The sequence below is a fragment of the Crocodylus porosus genome, unplaced genomic scaffold (genome assembly GCF_001723895.1).
Source record: "Crocodylus porosus isolate Cpor-Errol unplaced genomic scaffold, CroPor_comp1, whole genome shotgun sequence".
Lineage (NCBI taxonomy): Eukaryota > Metazoa > Chordata > Crocodylia > Crocodylidae > Crocodylus > Crocodylus porosus.
Genome location: NW_017728918.1, coordinates 6,389,260 through 6,402,526, shown reverse-complemented (window position 1 = coordinate 6,402,526; position 13,267 = coordinate 6,389,260). Strand labels below are relative to the sequence as shown.

The window sequence follows — 13,267 nt, the reverse complement described above, 5'->3', positions numbered from 1 at the left end:
CGATTCTCCCACCACCTCTGAGCCCAGCACAGACACTGAGGATTGAGTCGACTCCTTTCATTAAAGTCCAGCGTCCACCCTTCCCTGGCCCTGCGCTGCCCCCAGCTCCTGCCGCAGAAATCAAAAGAAAGGCTTGTTCAGGGCTGCGCCGCGCTAGCACTGCAGGCTGCATGCACTGCGTGGTTACTTCTTTTCTTTTTTTTTTTTTCCTTCCTTTTTCAGAAAAGGGCATGATTTAACTCGAGAGGAGACAACTTACCAGTTCCTTCCTGAGCCAGTTCAAAGCTTCATCAATGCTCCCAAAGCCGCTGAGCCTCCCGGAAGGGACAGTCACTTTCTCCCGGGAAGCGCTCCCGTTGAGATGCACCTGGACCTTCCTTACAGGGGCGGCTTCCTCCGAGGGTTTTTTGGGCTCTCGCACGGCTTCCTCCGCAGAGGGCTTGGGGCTCTTCCAGGCTTGCTCTTCAAGCTTTGCTTTCCACTCCAGGTAGGAAGGGCGCCGGGTCTCCAGCCTCAGTTTCTCCGTCAGAGCCTTCAGACTTCTCAGGTGGTCGTCAGCCGGGGCAGCGCTCAAGGACACGGCATTGGCGCCGTCTCCCACCTCCTCTATTTGGATTTGTGGCAAAGACATCCTCTTTTGCAGCAAAAAGTCCCAGGGGGGCAAGGGCAAAGTTCAGGACGACAGCCAAGGCCGGGGAATCCTTATGGTAGGGACAGCTTCCATCCGTGGGCTCGATGCATCCGGGCCAGCTCGCCAGAGAGGATCAATCACGTCGGCATCTTCCCCGTTCAGGCGTCGCTTGGCCTGGGGGGAACATCTACAAAAGAAAAAGGATTTGTTTCAGCTGCCAGGAGCAAAAGCTGAGTGACAGCTCTTCCTCCAAGCTGGTGGAGCACAGTGCGTGCCAGGCTTGTTGGAAACCACCGTGCCGAGCCGTTCCCGGGGTTATGTTACTCCTTCAGCTTCCAGGGGGTGTTCCTGGGCAGGAACAGACAAGCTCTGACTTTCACAGCAGCCTCTTTCATGCAGATCTTGCAATCCTTAGGCTTCAGACTGGATGAAGGCTGCTAATGGGGCCTTGCTCTCCCATGACTGGCTGCTCGGTCCCCTGGGCCACAGCACGCACCAAAACTGAGCATCCTGCTTTGCTCTCCCTATCAACCTGTGCTTTAATTGTGGCCACAAGCAACATCAGAGTAGGTCGAGGGGGTTCCCAAGGGCCAGGGCATAACCAGGTGCCTTCTGGTGCCAATCAGGTGCTGCAGGGAAGCTGCTGATCTAGATGGCCCGTTGGTTTATTCCCCACCAGACAATCCCTACACCCTTCCAGGTAGGGATGGGAAAACAGATGAAAGAAGAGCCAATGCAAATGTATTCTCAGAATTGAAGCCGGTGGAGTTTGGCTACCTCTTTTTTTTCCAGCTTAGCTTTTCACAGCTAAGAGGTCCAGTTACATGCAATTAGATTTGCTCAGGCACCCAGACTGGTGCTCCCAAACCACCGCATTCAGAGGTGCAACCCCCTGATGTGCTTGGGGTTGGAGACTGGCCAGCTCGTGATACAGGATGGGGGTTCGGGCTGAAAGCTTTGGGGGGTTGGTTGTGCTACACCGAGATCAAACCTGCACTATTATACTATACATATACTATACATACTGCACTAGTATACTGCACATATACTTCTGCCTGACTTGCATGGTGCCTGGCTGGTACTCACCTTGCACTGCTCTCCTTTCCCGTGAAGATAGCAGAGTACTTTGCAGAGACCTCCCGGCTCAGACGAAGCTCAGCAGAGACGAATTCACGAAGCACAGCTCCTGCTCCTAGCGCCCCGGTGAACTCTGCTTTCTTTCTCCATGCCTCAGTGGCCCCATCCGTCAAATACACTGGAAAGCCCTGGGAGATCTGGGAATAAGCAGCCTAGGTAAGTGTTAAGCATAGCCACGACCCCGGCTTCACTGCTGGCTGATGCCAGGCACAAATATGTGACTTTCTCAAGGTCACGCGTTAGGTCTGTGGCGGAGCTAGGAATAGATCCAAGGCTCTTGTCTACGCGGATAACGCGAAACAAAAATACTTATTGCCTGCTTGGTAGCATGCCCGGAAAGGACTGCCAGGATGGATCCAACCGTCGAGCCGAGCACATTAAACTGTTGTAATCTGAGTTATTCAGCAGTTCCTCTGCCTGCTACTTACGCCCACGAAGACTCATGTAAGTCTGAAACCAAGACCATAATTACGTCTCTCAAGTCTTTTCGGAGAAGATTCAATTTAGAATAAACACACCAACAGAGAGCAAGGTCTGCCCCGCCATCGTAGCCGGGCACGTGAACCGAATGGGAAGCCGATGCTATACATACTGAGGGTGGGGAATTGTTCCAGTTACAGGCTTGCTCCTGCTCCCATTTGGAGCCGTGGGAGTTTTCTTGGGAACAGAGGACAGCCTCGTTGTGCAGGGAGACCTGCGGAAACAGCAGAAATTTTGCATCGGTTGCAGCAGAGGGCTGGGCTCATCCCCTCTGGGGCTTCTCCGTACCGTGGCGGTGACGGGTCTGCGCACCCCCTGCCCACCTGTCTCACCCGCTGATGCATTTCCGAGCCAGAAGCTCGGTCCAGGCTCTTCCCCAGCACCTGCCCCTGAGATCTCCATCTCCAGCAAGCCTGAGAGCAAGCGCTGGGGACATGGCCGGCGCAATCCTGCCGGAGGAGGGTGGGCTCCGGGGTCCAGCAGCGGGCTCAAGACAGCAGGACTGGCTCAACCTCAGCCCCATCCCCCCGGAGACTCGCCACCCCTGCTCTTTGTCCCCCAGACCCTCCGAGGTCTGCAGGTGTCTAAACCCCCTTAGCATCACCTGAAGGCCCCTGTGCATGGTATGAGGACCATAATCTTTACTGGGCAGCAGCAGTGCCCAGAAGACCTATTCATGGCATAGTTGCTCTTTCACTGTGCTGGGACCTGTACCCACTCCTCAGTCTGCTGCGTGGGTTTACATGCTACTTGTTCCTCCAAACAGATATAGGCCTCCCTCGCATGGCGGCGGGTATCCCACTTATCTGTTTCTGCTCCATGCCCATTGGCCCTGGCAGCGAGGCAGGAGACAGAGGGAAGGGATTATTTTGTTGGCGCATGGCTGTACACCAGGAGCATCGCAGTGGTGACACAGCCTGTCTCCTACTGCCTGCGCGCGGCAGAGAGGAAAAGCCCCGAAACCACCACCACAAGATCGCAAGACAAGCAACTTTCCCTTTGCTTGGGTCCCGCTGTGAGGACTGTCTCTCTTTGCTGCCGTCTCGCTCTTTCTGCCGGAGATACGTGCTGCAAAATGAACGGGGTCGGTCCAGTAGCACCCTTGCCCCGAGGGACAAGAGGCCATTTCCACTGAAACACTACTCCTCGTTAGCCTGCCTGAGACAGCGTGAATTGATTGGCTTTTATGGCAACGTGCATCCCCTCAGCTCCTTCCAAACCACAAAAGGGACTTTGGCTTCCCCAAAATAGCTCCTCCCCACGTCAGCGGTCCCTTGCGGAAATGGTTTGGAAAGCCATTAGCCTGCAAAAATGTGTGCGTGTCTGGGGGTACGTAACAAGCGGTGAGCAAGCCTGACTCTAACTCTCTGCTGCGAGCGTTACTGGGATGAACAGGATGCTGCTCGAGCCCAAGGCACTAGGCAACTTCTCCCTTGGGGCTCAGGGGAGGCTAAGAGATGTTTAACTCTTTTGCCATCATCTTTCATAGATTTCATAGACGTTAGGGCTGGAAGGGACCTCGGGAGATCATCGGGTCCAGCCCCCCGCTGCAGGGGCAAGAAGCCAGCTGGGGTCAAGCAAGATAATCAAAGGATCCCAGCAAGATCATACGATGTCCCAGGGCACAGAAAGAGGAGAGATATTTGGAGCCCCCTTCACTTGCTTCAATCATCACCAAAAACATCACCAGTGTGAGTGAATTATAGGCTGACTGCTCACAAAAGAAAAGGAGGTGGAGATAGTGCTAGGAAGGATTTCATTTTGAATGGTGAGATTCATGACTTTTTTACTCTTCTGCTTAATCAAGTGAGACACTTTAACATACCGCCCCCCCATTTATCATCTCTACCTTGTCCGGCATAGATGGCAGCCCTGTCACAGCACAGGCCTTGTCTGTAGTAAGGTGCAAGGGAGGGATCACCCTCAGCTCCCACGAATTTCTATTAGAGCGAAGGGCATTCAGCACCTTGCAAGGTCAAGGGCACAGTACCAGCAGGTTGTCTTTTTTTGCATGGATACGGGGTGGGGGCAAGAAATCAGGAGGCAAAAATGTTGGGGGGTGGGAACCATGTAAAATGAGATTTGGAGCAAGTGGCAAAATTAACATTGGCTCTAAAGCCAAAAATGAGCAAATCAGTCCATCGCTTCCAGTATTCCTGATGGGCAGATCGCTATAACAACATTTGGAGGAGTTAGATTGCAATGTCCTATCTACCTATGTTTTCACTGAGAAAGGAGTCAGTTAGCAGCAAGTCCTTAGGCCTCCTTTGTTTCGGGACAGCATCTTTGCAGGATCTTTCCTTAAGGGATCTCAGAGGGAAGTAGCCGGCATGCTGGATGGAGAGTGGGGTGACAGCTCTGGCTTGGACTGCTGGGTCACCTTGAATCTCTCAGTGACTCAGTGTCCCCATCTGTAAAAAGGGTAACGGTCCTGAGTTGCTTTATAAAGTATTTTGGGAGCTGTGGTTGGGAAGTGCAAATGCAGTAGAGCCTGTACGCCAAAAAACAAGATGCCAATTAAAACCAAGCTATTTGGTGCAAGACACTGTGGGGCCACTCTTATTTCAGAACAAAAGGAGCTGGAGCCTCGGCACCTACCAGCAGTATCTGAAACTAGCCACCCCCATGTCAGCTTCTGGAGTAAAATACATGCACAATACACTTCTGTATGCAAACTATCCATGCACACACACAGGCGCGTGCCAATGTTGCTCAACAGGTTTTTAAGAAAACAAATTAGCTGAATCACTACAAACATATGTGTCGATCTTGCTTCTGAATCAAACCCGGGGAGACAAGAGAAAGGCTCTTCATTTATCATCACCTGCATTGTTATTCTGTATATATGTGTATAGTGATGAGACATAAGGACCCCAGGCGGGGATAGGACCACCTTGTGATACTTATGCGCCAGCATAGGACAGAGATGGCACCTATCTCAAAGGCCCTACAACTCTAAGGGACCCTACCAGGGGAAAACACTGAGGGTGGAAATCTCAGCCCACCTGAAATGGTTTCCTGGAAGCACAGTCACCAGGACGAGCGGCAGAACGGCTCAGGCTCCCACGCTCCCGCACAGGCTTCGGCCCTCTGGATCCACGTGGTGCAGTGGCTCTCTTTTCTTGGTGGGGTCACATACCCCTTGTTAAGCTTACTACACTGCTGTGTACCCCACTGTTTCTGTGCTATGGATAATAAAACAGCAACGCTGGGTGTTATGACAGTCATATTGCAAGCTCTCCACTGACCTAGAGATTGTGGAGTAGCCCTTCGATTTTTAATTCTTTTCCCTTTTTCTTCCCTTATGTTTCCCCTTTCCTTTTCCAGTCCTTCCTCCAATGAGCCCTCTAGCAGTTCACTGAATGCTCACAGGGGTATTCATATCCCAGCTTGACAAGCACCTGCTATAGCAAAAAAAGATCCACTCCCCGTCCTACCCCAGCGCCCACTCAGTGGGAACCCATGGTGCGTGCTGGGGCATGGAGCCTGCTTTGCTGCTATTTCCCTTCCTGCAGTGCAGAGTTGACAGTGGTGAGTCTATCAGCATTTCCACGGCACTCACTGTTGGGCACCCACTTCGATCTGTGGTGCTCTTGCCATGGACGTGGCACCAGGATTTCGGGACAGATGGGTAATCAAGGTGCTGTCAGGTTTGTCGACTTGCTCATGCTCATGCTACCAGTCGAAGTGAAGAAGACAGTCCTGCCTCTCCACCCACCCCTCTACCCACTAGACCTCAAATCGCAGGGTGGCCAGGCCTTGGTCAGAGGCTGGATCCTATAGGTTTCTTTTTGTTTTGGATGGACTCACAATTTAACCAGAGAGGTCACAGAGCTGGGAGGTAGTGACTGCTTACCAAACAGCTCTTCGTGTTTACCCAGAAACTTCCTCTCCTGGGACTAGAAAAGTTAACATCTGGACACAATCCAGCCAGACCTCTGGGCTCGTGGGAGAGCATATGTTTCGTCCAAGAAAGCACCACGCATATAAACTTCAGGACAGAGGCATCTAATAGCAGTGGGCATGTGCAATCAATGCAGCCTCCACAGGCATGAGTCCAAATGTTTAAGACAAGCAAGTGCCCACTCAGTAAAACCCTCCACTGGGTGGATGCTCCTATAAGGGCCTCCATATAATGGACCCCCAGTAATGCCGCGAGGGGTGCAATGAATTAGGACAACTGAGCTTCCCAGACGGGAACATGAAACACGGGCAATAACTCTCATTTGAAGGTCTCTGCTGCTCAGTGCAGGGAATGGGATCTGGGCGTTGCACCTTACCTGCTCTCACGGCTAGAGGCAAGGCATCCCCGTGTAACAGAGAGGCTGCTGCTAGGAGGACTTACCTTTCCACCAGCTTCCCCATCCCTTAACCCAGTGGTGCTCAGTCTATCTGCTCTGTGTGTCAGATAAGTAGTACTGGGTCTAGACTGGATATCCAGAGAAAACTTCTTCACTCTTACAACATGGAGGTAGCCTAGGAAAGCTGTGGACCCTCCACCCCCTGGGGGTGTTCAAGAAGAGGTTGGACAGCCACTGGTTTGGGATGCTCTAGGTGTAGCGATGCCTATGTCCTACCACGGGTATTTCCCGTGCTTCTGGGCTTTGCTGGTTGCCTTCAACCCCTTTTTTGCTATGTGTCAGGTTGTTTTTAAGCCTTCCCCAGAGGCACTGGGGTTGGCTGCAGCCAAGGCTGGGGATTTTGCTGGGCTGTGCCAATGCTCCTTCTGGGACCAAAGCTAGCGAGTCTTGCCCCTCTTACCCCAGGCAGGGTTTGGACTAGACGGGACCTCTGGAGGTCCCTTCTAGTCCTGCATCTCTATGACTCCATGATTTTATCTGCAGGCTGGCTCCCAGCCACGGGGATGCATCTATGGGTGCGACACAATATGCCGGTGTAGTCCCAAGCCCTGGATCTGGCTACAGAGGGACCTCATGCAGTGGTGTGCTGCGGCCACAGCATCTGTCCCATGGGGATCCCCACGAGGCCAGAAATTTGGCAGCAAGGGAGTGGTGGCTGCATTAATTCCCATCACTCTGGGAGCCAAGACGATGACTCTTGCCACCACCCCTCCACCGCCAAACCTCCAGATGCCCGGGGAGCCTCACGGGCTAGGGGCCACGGCTCTGTGGAGAAGGGTGCAAGCGCTCACCTCCAAACTATGGATCCCCAGCCACAGCCAGGAGCCGGAGAGCTGTATGGCAGCACCTGACCCCCCGTTTGGATACGGCCCTCCTGGCTCGGTGTGGAAGGCTCTTACAGCGGCAAATATTGTGTGTTATTGTGGACCGGGGCACTGCCCAAACACCCCGCGGGGAGAGTGTCTGCCTTACAGACAAGGCTCTTTGGGTAAATCTGATGCCTTTTATTAGACCGACTCAAATAGTTGGAAAAATCCTGCTGAATTTTTCCAACTATTCGAGTCGGTCTAATAAAAGATATCGGATTTACCCAAAGAGCCTTGTCTGCCGATGTCCTTAGACCAACACAGCTACACTCAGTGACCTTACAGCAGAGGTGTAAGGCAGGTCTCAGACTACGGTGGCCAAACTATTGGGGCAGAGATAGTGGTCAGATGGAGCGATGGGGGACAGCGAATTATCCCAGGAGTACTGGGCCTGTGGTTCCCAGGCCAGGATCCTGATGCCTCGGTGCTGAATAGCCCCTTCCTCTCCCCATGGCCATGAACTGGGGTAGGAGTTTACGCCGCTTGAGCAAGGGGTGTCAGAGCTGGGTGCCCTTGGTGCAATCACAGGGGACCGGATGGGTAGCGGCACCACATCACTGTCAGATCATCTGTGCACCAAAGCACTCGCAGCACTGGTGAGGCAGAGAGGGAGCGATGGTCTTATTCAAGGGAGGTCAGAGGGAGAAAAGACTGGTTTGGGCTCCTGTCTGCATTTCAAGGCCCCGTGGAGAACTGCTCCCCCTGCCTCATACCACAGCACTGGCCTGGCTGATTTATTTTTATGTCCCTGGCACACACACACTATCCCTTTGCCTCGTGCCCTTCTGTTCATGCTGGAACAACCTTCTGCCTGAAGGCAGGGGGGACCCGCGGGACCCGCCCTCAGGGCTAGTCCTTCTCAGAGCCAGCTCCAAAGTGCATGATCGTCTTCGGGATCTTTTCCACTCAGGGCAGGCTGGATTGGGCCACGACCACAGAGACAACAGGATGGTGCAGGAAAAAGGCCGTGAGGAGCAAGCTTCCTACAGCGGCACCATTCAGGGGCAGCAAACTCATGTGTGCCTAATGCAGGTCAGCGCTGATCAAACCTCTCTCTACAGGCCCATCACTCCTCATCGGCATGGATATTACACATGCACACGCACACACACATGTGAACCTACATCGTTAGACAGCCAAGATGTTTAAGAAGCAAGTGCTTTAGGAATGCTGGGGGGACGGGCCACTTTACTGGGACAGGGTTTTGCCTTCCCCCTGCAATGAATTCGCTCCCGCAGGCAGACTGTCAGCTGGCACAACCCTATATGGAGCCAGGGAAAGATCTGTCCGAGGAAACCTGCCATGCAGAGCCAAGAAGGAACTGTAAAAGTGACCTGAAATGGCTTTCCTCAAAGAGTAAGTCCTGCCCTTTCACCAGAAACCTGTAAAAGCAGGCTGCTAAATTTTTCTGTCTGATTTGAACGTCGGCTCTTCTTTGCAGGACTGTCTTTTACATCTGGTTTGTACAGCACCTGGTGCAACCGGGTCCTTCCTTTCAGCTTAGCCTCCCTCGATGCTACTGCAGGTCCATTACTCCTATTAAAAAAATCACCCAACACATTCGCTGGATGGGAAGGCTAAAGCAAACAGCAATAAAAGCTAATGATGAAAGAGTTAACAATGACACATAACGATGACATTTCAATCACCATCTGGTTCCCACCAGTCTTTGGTCTCAACTCCAATAAAGCCTAGGAAGTGCCAACCCATGCCCTGGTGCTATTTATGGGTTGAATCCAACTCGGATTCCCATAAACTTATTGCTCCCAGAGCTTGTTTCCCCCCCCATAACTCTGGCATCTGAAAGACGCCCGCTCCCCTCTGAAGCAACACTGCCCTTTGCATGCCACTGAACAGCCACGTGCAATCCCCTGCTTCCTACACGTCTGGGATCAGGCCCCATATGGGCTTCCCCAGCAACTGGGAAGAAGTGGGCTTTCTACAGTATTTGATCACTGCCTTTTGGCCCCGTCCTTTATTGCTTCCCTTCAGTAATAACCAGGAGGGTCCAAAGAAGGACAATGCAGGGCTAGCAGGACATGCACTGCTCTGTTGCTCTCTGGTTGGCAGGGGAAATGAAAACAGATGTCAAAAATGGAGCCACACGGTAAGGAAAAGGGTGGCTGGGAAAAGTGTGGGGAACGGCCTTATCCCAGCGGCCCAGAGTCGACACGGACAGAGCAAGCCCAGCGCTGCCAGGGAGCTGCGTGTGACTGATCTGGCACGGCTTTGTGCATCTGCTCCTCTCTATGGGAGCTCGGGGAGGGGAGACCGCCAGTCTGGACAGACGCTGACAGCGAAGGCCTCAGCGCTTTATTTCGTCACCCAGGAGGGTCTGAGCAGGCAGCAGACCCCGGGCTGTCACAGATCCAGCATTGGTCTGATCCTGAACCCATGCAGCTTTGGACCCGGCTGAGGGCAAGACCCTGCATGCTAGACTATGTCTCTGTGCTGGCTTCAGCTCTCAGCAGTCATTGTGCAAAGCGCTTGCACGAAGACCTCTGTGCATCTTCCAGTGCCCCCTCTCCCTCTTCCACAGTGCCGTGCGCACACACATCCCAGCCTGCAGCCAAAGAACGGGAGTTTTGCCACTGGTTTCAAAGAGGCTGGCATTTCACCCAGGTCGTTTCCCTCTTACTCCTAGGCCAGTCTCTCCAGCCCCCAGCTGCTTCCATCCAGCCCCTGCAGGCAGCCCTCACCTCCCTGTGTTGTACAAAACCCACCGGGCCAGGAGCAGGCTCTGACCAGCAGACCTGTGGGCAAGGGAAATAGAGGCCTGAAGCTGCAAGGGGATTGCTTGAGGTCTTTAGCTCAGGGCCGGATGTCTCTCTAAGGACTGTGTTGCAGTTCAGGTCCACGGTCTGGGCCTCGCGTGGAGTCACGGCAGGGATTCAATGGTCTGTGCCTCACAGGGCGAAGGACTGAGTCTCCGAGGCCCCTGCCACACATGACATATATTACACAATACCTGGGCGATTGTGCAATGAATGCAGACGGGTTACATGTGCAAAGCAACTATCATGCCATAAAAATGTCCATCCAGCTATAAAAAGAGCCAGTCGGGTCTGATGTTAGTGCTTGAAAATGTGTGAAAACTTTAGAGCTGGTTTCCACCCATCTTGAATATGAATATGTGGCAGGGCCCTGAATCCACCCGGGAGTTCCCCAGTGCAGAGGGCTGTGGGTCTCTCTCCGTTGCTCCTCCCCACCCACATCAGGGTGGACGGTGCCAGGAGGAAGGCGTCCCAGTCCACTACGGCCAGTTGTGCCTGAACTTTACCAAAGGGCATCACGTGGAGGGAAAAACCGATGCCCAGCAGCACGTGGGTCAGATTGTGCTCTCTGTTCGGCTGATGCTCTCCACCCCAGAAGTAGCTGCATTTTCCTGGCCTCACACATACAGTGCATGCGGCGTGTGACTGAAAGCTGCCTGGGTCAGTGTAAGAAGCCCTGCACTCCCTTTGGAAGTGGCTGGACACGAATGAAGCAGGCTCCTCTCCCGGGGGAGCGGCGAGGGAGTATGGGAGCAGCCCATTAGCTGTTCTTTTCCTTTTAAATGCCAGCAAAAGTGCAACAGGCCCGGGCTTTTATTTTGGAAGAGGCACTTGGCTGGCCTTGGGGGCTCCCTCCTGCCCGGCTCTGAGCACCCACCAGCCCTGCTGAAGTCGGCAGGAGAGAAGACAGCTCCTCAGCCTGCCAGAGGCTCCCTGCCGCTCGCTGCACTGGGCTTTGCATCCTTTGTAAACCTAACCAAGGGCAGGGCTCAGCCCCCACAGACTCCCGCAACTACCCTGGCGTGCCCCCTGTCCCGCCCAATTACGTGCCTCTGTGGCCGATCCCAGCGCTAATCCTACAAGCGTCGTGGCCCATTCATCCCTTTACCAGGCAGTCCCTGGCATTGTCATGCGGGCTGCGCTGCTTGGAGGAGAAGACAGCTGACAGCCCCCAAAAGAGACCCAAAGGGGTGGGGGTGCTCTTACTGGACCCCTTTCCCTGGCTCCGCTTTGAGCATCCCTGATAGCCACCAGCGTCTGAGGAGCTGGGAGCCTGGGCCGAAATCAATGCGCGAGGAATCCCGTGTTTTTTCCTACGGAGCTGCCATTGAAGCACACAGCCTTGCTACTGCAGGGGGTGAGACATGTAAACACTTCTCCGCGCTGCCCCGGCCCCAGATGCTTGAAGCGCTAGCCGTGAAAGCACCCAGATCCCCAGGATCTCCAGGCAGCTGGGTGGCCCCGATTACCCCTGGCTGCACCACCGAACGGGGTGAACAAAGCAAACAAAGCAGAGGGACAGGTGGCCCCCGATGCCCTGGGGTTAGCTGGTTTGGAGGGGTGCTGGTACGTCACAGGGGTCCAGCCCAGACGTGAGGCACCATCCTGTGATGGCTTCAGGGCTCGGAGATGTTGAGAGAGCAGCAGAGAGCGGTCCCCCTCCGAGCGTGCGTGCACGAGCGTCTGGGCGGCTTGCACAGGGTGTGGACCAGCAGCGTTGTATCATGCTATGATTAGGGAAGCCCAAAGCCATGAAATAAAAGGCTTTGCAGAAGTTCTCAACGGTTGCTTTTTTCCCCACCTGGCATTAAAATCGTCTCTCGGGGCCTGGTCCCCAGGTGGAGAGTCCTGGAGAAGTCAAGGGATCTGGCTCGACTCCCTCCCCTGTGCGGGGTCTGCATCTGCCAATCCTCAAACCACCATCCCCCATTTCACCCCAGGAGCTGCCAGTGCCCGACAGCAGCGGGGAGGAGATGCAGCAACAGATGACCCTCCTTACACCGGGGCTGATCCTGCTCTCAGTGGATAGCTGGTGGCCTTGCCAGAGTGGACCCCCCTCCCCAACCATGTCCCCATGCCTGCAAATGCCATCTGTCCCCCTTGCAGGCTTCACTGAGCATCTCATTCCACATTCCCCTGCTCTTTTGGGGTGAGAGCAGCTAGTTCAGATGATTTCGCCCTTACCCCCGATCCCATTCCCTAGGTCACCAGTGGATGCAAAGTGTCTGTGGAGGGGAGATGCCAGACCTCGCGCCCCAGCAGCACAGCAGAGATGCTAGGGCGTGCGACCGAGCTCCTACTGATCCCCACTCCTCACCCTGCTCACAGCCTCGGACACCCACCACCTCACCTGAGACAGAGCGAGAAGAGGGATGGCCTGCCAGGGCACCCCGCTGATGCCCTCCACCCATGCCAGGTCATCTCTGAGGGCCAGTGTCTCTCGTGGCCCCTTTTGAGCATCGACACAAAACTACATCTCAGTGCCACCCGTGCCTGAGAAGCAAAGGGAAGCCTCCAACTTACCAGGGGCAATGAATCTTCTGCAGATGCGGGCGCCCAGCTCCCCTGCCTCTGCTCCCCAACGTGCTGCTTGCGCAGCGCTTGCCAGCGATGCCTTCAGGTTACCGTCTCGCTCTCGTCTCTGTCTCGCCTTGGAAATCTGTGTGGTTTTTTCTTTTAAGGCCCTTTTTTTTTGGTGGTTGCGTCAGGCCGGTTGCCTGGATACAGCCGAGCTATTCCAGTTGGAGCGTTTCAGTCCAGATTTCCTGTCGCTCTTTCATTCATACCACCGGGCTCTGGAACCTACCTCCCACCAAGAAATAACCCAGAGGAGACCCGGACGGGAGCAGCCGCCAGGCCTGGGTCCTAAACACTGCCAGATTCAGCTGAGGGCACGGGAAAGGCAGGCAGGGGTAGGGTGCTGGGGGGATGCCAAAGAGGGTGGCGGGCTGGGATGGGGCTGGTTGCGTTTCAGCATGAGCCAGGAGCACTTGTGTGCAAATTGCCCCCTAGGCATTA

At 54.4% G+C, this 13,267-nt stretch overlaps 1 protein-coding gene across 1 annotated transcript in view; it reads right to left on the bottom strand.

Annotated features, from left to right (window-relative positions):
- FAM167A (family with sequence similarity 167 member A) overlaps positions 1-13,010 on the bottom strand; it is a 22,962-nt gene extending 9,952 nt beyond the window's left edge. Inside the window, exons 1-3 of the mRNA XM_019537189.1 lie at positions 12,773-13,010; positions 1,718-1,905; positions 260-818 (exon numbers count right to left, since the gene is read on the bottom strand). Coding sequence (XP_019392734.1) covers positions 260-631 — 372 coding nt within the window. The 5' untranslated portion in view covers positions 632-818; positions 1,718-1,905; positions 12,773-13,010. The remainder of the gene's footprint in view (positions 1-259; positions 819-1,717; positions 1,906-12,772) is intronic.
- Positions 13,011-13,267: the final 257 nt, after the last annotated feature.